At 35.9% G+C, this 12,114-nt stretch overlaps 1 protein-coding gene across 2 annotated transcripts in view; it reads left to right on the top strand.

Annotated features, from left to right (window-relative positions):
- The first annotated feature begins 329 nt into the window (after positions 1-329).
- LOC147067419 (apolipophorins-like) overlaps positions 330-12,114 on the top strand; it is a 95,219-nt gene continuing 83,434 nt past the window's right edge. Inside the window, exon 1 of one of the 2 annotated variants that reach the window (XM_085953943.1) lies at positions 330-833. Coding sequence is in view for 1 of the 2 variants with exons in the window: in XM_085953942.1 (XP_085810068.1) it covers positions 7,946-8,030 (85 nt within the window). In the remaining variant the exon portion in view is untranslated. Of the gene's footprint in view, positions 834-7,852; positions 8,031-12,114 lie in introns of those variants that run through there. The other variant, XM_085953942.1, reaches the window with a different exon arrangement.

Here is a 12,114-nt window from a genome sequence, read left to right as displayed (position 1 = left end):
ATTTATTGTGGGAACTGTTTGATTACAATGTAATTCAACTTGAAAGAGCCTACATATCTTATTTTATTTAATGCAAAAGGTTGTGGTAAAAAAGTTTTAGAATCTTTGTTTGGAGCAATTTGACAGTTTATTAATAGACTTCTTTTATGAGAATTTTGTTGGTATTCATTCTCATAATGCTTATTCAGAGAAAAGGAAAGAGATAGAAGAGATTGTGAGGAACAAACCTTTTTATTTCTATTATAGTAAGTAGGTACCTATTAAGTTGGGAAATAGTATAATTAGTCTATGGTTGGGAATGTTGACAGCTATTGTTTTAGGCTACCTATAGTACCTATGAAATCATCATAACAAAATATCATAACATAACATTCAGTCACATCTCTCAATGTTTCAATGTTAAACGAAATTGAATCCGTATCTCCCTCAAACAGATTGTAACTGCAAAAATATGGTATAATTCATGAGAATCAAAAACGTACTGCCATACTTATCATTCATTCAATATATTACAAATATTTTTTTAACACTACATTGTCCATGTCATAAGATAAATCATATTTTTTACAAAAAGTAAATTGTGAAATTTGTCAGTGCTGAAACTGTGGGAGGTATTCGTTTGAATAAATATCTTCCAATTTCATTCAAAGAGCATAATATATGTACACCTCGATAGTATTTTTTATGAGGATTGGATGTTGCCCATTTGCTGAATCCATTGTGTATTTATGTCATTTATGTGATGGATCCTACACTTCATCTAGCTGTGGGATTCGAATCTGTTTCCCACTGAGCATCAGGCGGGTGATATAGCGTCTACTCCGCAGTGAGTGGTGAGTATTCAATTTTATTACCTACTTCGTTTTAAAACTTTTAACCATTCATTGCCTGGATTTACTATTATGTTTATTCCGGAAGTAAAAACAGTATTTTTTGTTTTATTTTAAACTTATTTGTATAAATGACTGTTGGAAATGTTCTTATAAGAGGCTGAAACCAGTCCTGATCATTATTTAATTGTGTGAATTATATATTTTATGTTATGTTTTAGGTAGGTACTTTATTAATAAATAATTGAATTATATATTATATTTCCATGTAAGTACTGTATTCTTTTTAACACTAAGTACAACATGCCATGACACCCGATGACACAAGTGTTGTGAAACAGTAGCGTCTTTAGTAATATAAGAGAAACAATCACAAACACCCAGGTTTTGATAAAATCACATAAATATAATATTATGACCTCACCGAGAACCGAACTCAGGCCAGTGCCTTACGCACTGGACTCCGAAGGCTACCGTTTTATGACTTCAATGTTGTATTTGCAGATTATGAGCAATTTTATGTCAAAAACTTTATAGAGGCATTCATCTCCTAATCATAAATTAATTGAATCATTGTTTATGTGGTAGAACTCCATTTTTATGGTTTTGATATTTGAGTTATTTATAGACTTTCTGATTAACTTGTTTCAAAACCACCTAATGTCAGTTTAAGATTATTACATTTATTTTAAGTGGGCAAATTTGAAGTTGTATGATGTTTCAAAAAACTTTTGAAATCATCTTTAACTAAATATGAATGTATCACATTAGTGTGCAGTGTTGGTAGTGTTAATAAAATAAGTAGGACATGACATGTGCACTTCTTTAAAAAAAAAACAATACTGTTTTCAGGCCAGAGAAATAAAAATAAAATTCTAAAATAAGAAAATTTATGTGGAGCATGTGTGACATTCTTGTTGATGAAAGATCTTTTTTTAAAATAAAGGTGACAGCCGCTTCTAACTCATGCTAACAATGTTATTTTTACTCACTGTGGTACCCACTCAATATCATCCGGAATCATTAGAGATAATAATACTTACGATTGAACTTGAGTCTATATGGTCGACTACATTATTGGGTACCAGTGGCAATAAAACTTACTATTCAGTACCATTGATGAAGAGAGTTAAATGGTGGGTCTCTCTTCTTGGTCGTTCCCTCATGGCTGAGGACCGTGACTGCCTTGAAATTCAGTCATCTTCTGAGTGACGAAGACTCTCCACCCCTCTCGATAGTCTGCTTCTTTCAGGGCAGAGTGAAGGCTGGCCTCATACTTAATTAGAACAAATTTTAACTAATGGCTTTTAATACTCACTGAAGCACTTTATAAATTGAGCTACATTTGCTAAATCAAAGTAGGTATTATTACTTTAATTACTAACCGACGTCACAGATCACTCCAAGATTTTTTGTTGTAACTTACTTGAACTTGCTAATAATTTTTAATTAACGAAATTTCAATATATTTTCTCAGAAGTGTTTTAAAAATTATGTGTGTTCAATAATTAGAATGTTATATTTTTAAATCTTGTGAATTATTTGTTGATTAAAAAAATAGTTAATTAATATTCCAAGGTATATTAATTTAAAAAAAATAATAATACATTGTATTATGTGTTGATTTCTATAATATTATAATTAGATATAGGTGTATCACTAGTATTGCTGTCATGTAAAATAATCATATTGTAAAAAAATTAATATTTTTTAAAGTGGACACTAAATAATCATTACCTAGGATACAATAACATCATTCAATTTTGAGAAAAAAATATAACAATAACATTGATGGTTGCACCTATGAACAAATAGCGTAAAATAAATAATAACTGTTTACATGTAAAAGTGCTGACTATTTCTCCAATCGCATTCTTCAAGAGTAAGCGAGATGCTATGTTGTCATTGTATGGTGCTACGTGACAGGTTGTGAAAATCAATAAACGTCAAAATGAGTGAGCGGAGTAGTTCGTTTGTTTTCTGGTAGGTTTGCCACTATCGTTCTGCTGTACAGGCGCAGATATCGCACAGTCCAATTGTCGCGTGAAAACTCAGAAACTTCTCAACTTTTTTGATCCATGCATGCAATCTTGCAATTTGCGCCATAATACGTGTTTACACATGCATTTTTTTGTTATGACTGCGATAATACGTACTGTCAGCAGTAAATCCATCCACGTGTAAACGGGATATTACTGCCGAACAAGAACTTCTTGTCCACGTGTTAAAATTGTGAACTTACAACTCCCTCCAGTGCAGCTAATCGAACTTCCGTTTTCAAAAGAGGATCGCCCCAAATTTATCATTTCATTGTATGCTCCCGTGGTGTACGGATCTGTCAATTTACGTATTTTGAAGCTTTTTGTTATAAAACTATGTCAAAAACGTTCAGTAGTGATGTTATAATTATTATTAGTAAACTTTTGGTTTATTGCGTAGAAGAAAAGGAGTAGCATCAGTTTGTAGGAATGGTCGAGAGTGTGGTAGATGAAAGACGATGGTGGTTATTCGAAATGATGGAGAAGTGAGAGTTTATTTATGGTTACATAAGTACAAGGGTACAATATAACAGAGGTAGGTGTTATTTTCCGAGGCACTATGTTCTCTAGCAAGATACAAGTTTATCAAGTGAATATTACGGAGAGATTGACTTGTTTCCTCCCGATAGCCTTTTGTTGAACCTCTCACGATGGAAAATGCTTACCTCAGTATCTCAGCCATTTGGTGAGAAAATATAATAAACGTTTAATGAATATCACTGAGGTAAATAAAGTGCTTACTAAGTAGTAATTCGATTGTTTGAAAATGTATATGTTACGCCGAATGTGCGAAATTGAATATTACATGAAATGGGCAAAATTTTGCCTAAATCATGAAAAATGCAAGCCCGTTGCCTTATTCATGAATTAGACAAAATATCCGGAGAGTGCGTGAAATCGGCAGTAATTTTTCTGCCTACTTCATGTCTTGGACAAATTAGATAGTAGCGCTACGGTGGTATTTTTTGCAACTAAACTAAATGTATCAAATGCTCATGGATTGGTCAAAATGTACATTTATATTATCTATGGTCAAAATAGATGATCGCGCTCCGTGGTGTTTTTTGCAACTAAACAAATGTGTCAAATGTCATTGATTTGAATGACGTTCATATCCATTTACTATGCGCAAAAAAATTCTAGAACTATAATATTATGATAACGGAAGAATTTTATTGAAAAGTATTTTCGCGATTTGATTCGTGCTTGGGTATCAATTGTGCAATGGTCGATTGAATGTTTGTGATAGTTTGTTGACACTTGATAGCTAACCTCAAAATGGACATTCAGTTGAATAATTTAATTCAGAATTACAAAACCTAACCTAACCTAACCTAATAATAATAATATTATATTATGTCCAATTATAACTAATAAAACCATCCGTATTAAATTTACTTTTTCTTCTGTCATGTTGACAGTTCAAGAATTCCATACCGTGGCGAATTCATGTACTCAGCAGAAAAATTACCTAATTCATGAATAAGGCAACAAGCTTGACTATTACATGAATTAGCCAAAATTTTGCCCATTTCATATAATAGTCAATTTCGCACATTCGGTGTAACATATTATACAAAGAAATTACACATACTAAACAATAATTAATTTAACTAATTTGAAAGCTATTCATATGTCATGGATTCTACTGACACTGCTTGGCTCTCACAGTACTAGTGATAGCCACGAGCTGATACATTATTTAAACACACCTCTAGTACGCGTTGCCGCCATGGCAGGTCGCGTAGCGCCACTAGAAGTTTTCTACATGTGACTACAGCGACTTGCTATTATCGCCGATTTCTTGTCAGATAATATTATACTTGAATACCTGTTTGCCAAAGAGTATATAAAACTCAACGACAAATAAGAGATGACAATCTATTTTTAAATTTTATGAATTTGAATAATGCAGTCGTTTGTATCTTATCTATCGTTTTGCTAGAGTAAACAACCGTTTTATGTATTTATCAAAACTAATTCATTCAATACATAAGTAATAATATTAAAGCCCTGTTGATGAAGAATTATTGGGATTCGGAGAACTAAAATACTTGGAACGATTTTAATTAAACATGTCGTACTCTATCCAAGGATATGGAAGAGATAAAAAAGCTTAACGTCAAAGTGATAGGTAGAAAATTAAAACATTTATTTTTTACATAAAATGGCTAATAAATATTCGTAGTGTGTTAATATGACCTCCATACCGCAGAGGTCCATGTGCCCCGTTTACGACTGAATATGGCAATTAACTTTTTTTATGATAAGTACATAACAATCTTCTAGTACCTATTAATAGTATTTTGACTGAGATGATAGACAAATTTACACCTTCAACCTCTTTATCAATTTTTGCACTGGAAATTTAACACCCAAAGTGCCCATATAAACTTTTTAATTAAATATAATCTTTTTGAAATTTGACCAGTCATTTGTCAGCTTATAATATTGTGGGTACCGAATTTGAATCCCGGATCTGGCAAAATTTGCATGTTTTTCGAAGTGTGTTACCCAGAGTATAGACTTACTAATAGGTTGAGAAAGTGGCTAACATCCGTTTCTCATAAAAACAAAAATCTGTTAATACAATCCACTCTGTGGAGGCCTATATGATTTTTAAATCGAACATGGTAAAAAAAATCTCTCTTATCTTATTATTTCTATGATTAAATAAAATAAATGCCTGATTAGGTCAATGGTCAAGGTTATTAAGCTTTGTTTTAAGGGTGATGCTTCTACCTACCCGAGGCACCTAGAGTCTGTCTGCTATAAGCAGGCGTGCCGGTTTCCCCCTCGCTTCACCATCCATCTCGTTCCCTCCCATTGAAAACTTGAACAGTTGAACGCGATGCCACAATGCTTTGAGAGACAAGCAACAATACAGACTCTAGCGGAAAAATACGAAGCTTGCAATTTGAGACATTTTTTGATAATTTACAATTTCAGCCGTATTAATTAATAAATATGTATCTGAAAAAATTAAAAAGAAAAATATTTTTTATTTAAGTCAAAGATAAACTTACAGTAGTAAAAAAATGTTATAAAATGTGAATTTGTCACAAGACCGCATCTTATTATTACATTATATTTTATGGTCATATTTATTATTAATATTTAGTTTATCAAGTTTTCAATTTTTCCTCATAAAGATTTTTGACTAATTCATAGTTTTAAGATTTTTTTTATTTAAATTAAAAAACAACGATTTTTATAAAAATATAAATGTGTATAACTTGAAATCCTTTTTATTTATATGAAATCTTATTTGGGTATGGTCCTACTGAATATACATAATTTGAAAACATCTCATGCATATACACACTAGAAAAAATCATTTATGTAGAAAAAAAAATTCTTTTACCTAGTTAAGTTTATCTTTGACTTAAAACAAAAAATGTTTTTCTTAATGATTTCAGATACATATTTATTAATCAAAACAGTTGAAATTGTAAATTATTAAAAAAAAGCTTCATATTTTTCCGCTAGGTACCTTTGGTAGGTAGAAGCATCACCCTTAATGGGGTCCTTGTGTGAATCGTAAAAATTGGATTATATCCTGTGACGAATATATATCATATATATATCATTACCAATATTAAGTTTTTATTCAACTTATACCATAATTTTACTATTCTAATATTAATATTATTTTAACTTAACTTTTAACTTATTTATAATATTTGAGATATGATTTTACTTGCAATCATCGCTACCCAATTAAATGTGTTCATTCAAATAGCAGTGATTTTACTTGTGCGATGATCGCACTGAGCACCTTGAAGATCTGCATATACCTATTTGGTTTGCATTCAGCATATAAGCCAAATCAACACTTTGGTAATGAAATTGATGACATGATATTTTTTTATATGGGCTGTCAATTAATGTGAACACCTATTTCAATTTTTTTGCTTGTGTGAAAATTATTATATTAATAAAATAGCGCCTGTACACGTGCATGGATTTACTTGCACCAATAGTAATAGAAAAATTGGGAGTGCCATCTAGCGGACAATTTTATTATCAAAGTTGTGACTTCAGAAAATTTTAAATGATCATTTCATAATACAATAGTATTTTAAACTATCGCGATAATAACTGTTTACACGTAAAAGATTGTCTCGCCAATTTCATTTTTCAAGAGTAAGCGAGACACGATGTTATCATTGTTTGGTACTATTTGACTGGTCATGAAAATCAGTTAACCTCAAAATGAGTCTGCGCGGTGTAGTTTGTTTTTTCAGCGGCAGGTTCGCTACTATCATTCTGCTGCACAGGTGCTGATATTGCACGATCCAATTGTCTCGTGAAAATTCAGAAGCTTCTGAACTTTTTTGATTCATGCATGCAATCTTGCAATTTGCACGACAATACGTGTTTACACGTGCATTTTTTTGTTATGGCCGCGATAATACCTACTATCAACAGTAAATTCATGCATGTGTAAACGGGGTATTGGGTTATTGAAGTTTCTGCAAATTCATTCATAATAAATATATGACTGAATTTTTGCTATCATTATTATATACAAAAATGTGACATCGGTAGCCGTAGGACGACTTTTTTGTGTCAATTTGGCTATTGCGTCCAATGTATAATAATATGAATTTACAGCTTTAACAATACATTTTATTAGATTTTGCGTATATTTAGTTTGTACAAGCAATACTGACTCTACATTAATGTATGAATACAGGTACATTTTATGGATTATCAGATACAAATTGAAAAATCTACCTATGTATTAGGTATATTTTGAGTTGGTGGATTGAAAATAATTGTTTCCACCATATAGCCGGCCAGTGCTAACTTTGGTGTCTCATTATCAACAAATATACTATCAGTTGACAGAAATATTATAATAGATAATATATTAAAAAATATTACACTAATAGGTCTTTAGTATTGAAATAGTCGAATCATAACAAATTTATTCCTCTCCTATTAACATATAAGGATATGTTCTGTTGATTAGAATTCAGTATGCAGTGGTTGTCCATACGCAGTACTTTAATCTCTTCAGACACCCTCTGGAGCATCGGTGAGAAGCAACAGTAATATTTTATTGCCACAATGGCAGGATACACTCGGCCAAAGATGGCCAATTTCATATTTCTCTTTAGTTTGGTGTTTTTGTTCCTGGATGTCAATGCTAATGGTGAGTGATATCATTTTGATTATCCTTGATGAACCATGCCGTATCTTTTCTTAAAGTGTGGGTAGTAGTGCAGTGCAATTTTCTAATTAATATCAACAAACTATACATTTAATACATCTTAGACAATGTTTTGAAACTATTGATAGTATTCTTAAATTTGTAATGTTTAAAAAAATATTTTTTTCTAAACCCGCTTTTAAGATACCTCCAACTAATGTTTTCTCCAATATTTTTGTAGAACCAGTGTGTTTTAAGTCCAAAAAAACATTTTTAAAACTGCGAATATTTAAAATTTTTTAAATTTATTGGTGAAGGTAGGTTACCACTTAGAGACTCTTGAGACTCCTTTACTTGAGGTTGTATGGATACTATCTGTCGCTTTATCCAACTGACTTTCTCTTAGGTATGCTTACATACTGCAGTCAGCAATTTAGAAGAGATCTTTATTTAGCTACATATTTTTTCGACATATACGAGGTATAAACGAAAACACTGCCATTCTGGGCGGTATTGACCTGTGTGTCCCTAATAACTATCTTAGAAATAGAGAGCATCAGTTGTATATTCTCCCAAGGTGCAGAACCAATGTGCCACTGGTAATGCTAATTGGGAGGGCGATAACTATGTTCAACCAAATTGCTTTGGGTGTTGATATATTCCACTTGTGTGAGGTGAGTTTAGGTGGACGCTATTTTATAAATTCTTAAAATAGGGTCTCCTTAGCAAACTCGGTGTACTTCTTTGAACTTCTATATATGTATAATCATTGTATTTTCACTGCTTTTGTATGTTTATATTATATTCTCTTTCTGTATTTTCATTTTTATTGTTTTTATTACTTTTCTTCTTTGTAATAATGTTTCATGTCATGTTGTGAACGTCTTCAACTTTACTTATAATTAGTAATGTCCACAATATGTTAAAAAAAAATTGAAATTGAAATTAAATAGAGGTAGAGGTTAGAATATTGAAAAATATTGGAAATTAAAAAAAAAATCAGTCTCTTAAAGTTAATGGACTTTCTGGTCGTTATGAATAGACTTATTGTTAAATTGGCTCTGAAAGATATGAAAAATTATATTAGCATTTTATGTGGCGTTGAACGATTAAATACCGAAATGATACACTTTATCAATGTTTTGGTTGCTTTATTCCCTATGACACAGAAAGAACAAGGTAAATTACCATGCTTCCTCCTAAGTAGAGTATATTCGTCCCTTGGGGTCAAAGAAACTTATCTCTATATAATTTTTATCGATTTTGAGTTGATACTGATCATAGACTACTATATTTTAAGTGACAAAGAGACTTATCAAAAGTTCAAGATGCAAAGATTAATGTCAGTGGAATGTCAATGTAAAAAGTGAGTTGTTGTCCATACTCTCGCGTATGATGCCGCGTTGCGTGCATAGCAGGGGTTATGGACCTCCTTTTCCAAGGGCAGACAACACATTTGTTTTTTACAGATATGAAGTTGACACCGGCTATATTGAGCAATAGTCAATATCGCTAGCCGACAACATTTGACAGGGGAAGAGAGTGTGTGGTGGATGTAAACACGCTGATACAGGGTTACACAATATTTAATTGACAGCTAGAGAGTATATAAACACATAAGTCACAATAGCAAGTCGCGAATAAGTCAAAAAAAAACAAACAAACAAGGCGTGGCACGAGGCGGCGGCTGTTGTAAGCCCGAGGTTAGGCAGGGGGCGCCGGTCACTGCGGGGCGGCACAACACAAGGCGCAGGCTGCAGCGGACACAAGGCGGTACGACACGTGACACGGACTGGGGCGCACGCGGGGCGCAGGCTGCAGCGGGCACAAGGCGGCACGACACGTGGACACGGATTGGGGCGCACGCGGGGCGCAGGCTGCAGCGGGCACAAGACGGCACGACACGTGGACACGGATTGGGGCGCACGCGGGGGCGCAGGCTGCTGCGGACACAAGGCTGCACGGTATGACAAGCACGTGGTGCCAGCTGGGGCGCAGGCTTGGGGACCACGCGGCAAGCACGGGCGCAGACCCCGTGGACACGAGGGGCGCAGACTCCCGAGGGCACGAGGCACGGAGCACGGAGCGCGGACTCGGTGGACACGAGGTGACAGGCACGCGGTGCCGGCTGGGGCGCAGGCTCGGTGACCAAGCGGCAAGCACGGGCGCAGACCCTGTGGACACGAGGGGCGCAGACTGCAGCGGGCACAAGGCGGCACGACACGTGACACGGACTGGGGCGCACGCGGGGGCGCAGGCTGCAGCGGGCACAAGGCGACACGACACGTGGACACGGATTGGGGCGCACGTGGGGGCGCAGGCTGCTGCGGACACAAGGCGGCACGGTATGACAAGCACGTGGTGCCAGCTGGGGCGCAGGCTCGGGGACCACGCGGCAAGCACGGGCGCAGACCCCGTGGGCACGAGGGGCGCAGACTCCCGAGGGCACGAGGCAGCAGCACGGAGCGCGGACTCGGTGGACACGAGGTGACAGGCACGCGGTGCCGGCTGGGGCGCAGGCTCGAGAGGACACGAGACGAAGAAAAAAAATAAAACGGGAACTGAGAATAACACTTCCACAAGATGGCGAACACGGCGACAATGGCAACTCGCGGCGTACGGTGACAAACAACGGCAAGATGGCGGACCCGGCGACAACGGCACTCGCGGCGAACAGTGATATACAACGGCAAGATGGCGGGACACGGCGATGTTCTGCGAGGACCTCTTGGGGCGACGGGCTGGCGGAAAAGAGAGCGAGCCGGCTGGCGCCGGCCGGTTATATTGCCCACCCACGCATCAGTGGACGTCTCTCTCCTTCCGCGGAACTCTCTCTCTGATGGCGGCGGTTGCGGCCATCCGGTTCCTGTATTGCCATAGTTCGTACCCAGAGAGAACTTATGGCAAAAAGAATGTTGTCATCTAAATGGTATTTGCAATGGCTATTTGACTGAAATGAACTAGATAAAGACAAGTTTAGGGCGGAGGTAGGCTGAGGTGTCCTTTTGGGAAGACCGATGCTTCGGTCAGCTGCGGTAGTATCCCGGGGGATACCTTTATCTGGTATCAAAGTGACACATGGAGATAACCAGGTTGACTCCAGACCATTGGGCTTCTCGCTTCGGACACAGTGGTTTTGCCTCCAAGCTTTGTCAGCTCGGCAAATCTCTGACTTGCTTATGTGGCTAATAGCAGGATGCCGATCATATGTCGGTTGAAAGGGAAGAGTTTCTCAAGTCGGTTGGGCCATTGTGACTTGGTATATATGGGGGAAAATTTTTTAGCTTTCAAAAAGTTTGCAGTATTTTAGGGCAAGCGAGAAGGTTTTTTCTCATCGAGGATTATCCGTAATATTATATCTGAATAGGAATTATGTACACTCTAGTGCACGCTACCCAAGGTCTTGGGAAGTTGCTCCTGGGACACTTCAGTGCAACATTGAAGGTCGCCCAACTTTCATTACACCACTGTATATGGCTGGATAATGGCTGGAAAAGCAAGTGGAATGTAAATTTACTTGTATTTCAGCTCTCTTGTAAAATAGAGAAAAATGAGATACGTTTATTTGGCTCTAAGGAGCTGATGTGTTTTTATAAACTGAAGGATAATATATTAACACACATTTTTTAACGAAAAATGATGGTTAACTATCTACTTAACACATTGGATTTTACCACTTGATTAAATTGGAAAAAAAAACAACAGTATGAATTTTTTTGACCAGTCGCTTAGGTTTGAACCCACAATTGATGGCTTCATATTAAAACTTAGATGGCCGACCTACTAAATAAATGCTAAAATGGGTGTGTAAACCCTTATTGGTATTTTTATGTATTTCTAAGCATCATCCTTATTATTTTATACACTGATGAAATTTGCTAAACAATATTAAACACTTTTCAATGTTCAAATACCTCCTCAATTAATTTGATTAAACCAATTAATTAATAAGTAATGAAACATCAATATCGACTGGAAAACAATAATTATTTTATTATTCTTGTTGTTTTTAATTACCGACAGTGCTTTCGAAAGCGTGGTGTCTGATAATTTGATAGCCCCCGTGACTTTACACGACCTGTTGGCT

This window comes from Rhyacophila brunnea, unplaced genomic scaffold, assembly GCF_057557595.1.
Source record: "Rhyacophila brunnea isolate RB1 unplaced genomic scaffold, BYU_Rbru_1.0 scaffold_4, whole genome shotgun sequence".
In the NCBI taxonomy this organism is placed as follows: domain Eukaryota; kingdom Metazoa; phylum Arthropoda; class Insecta; order Trichoptera; family Rhyacophilidae; genus Rhyacophila; species Rhyacophila brunnea.
This window is presented reverse-complemented; position numbering and strand designations above follow the sequence as displayed.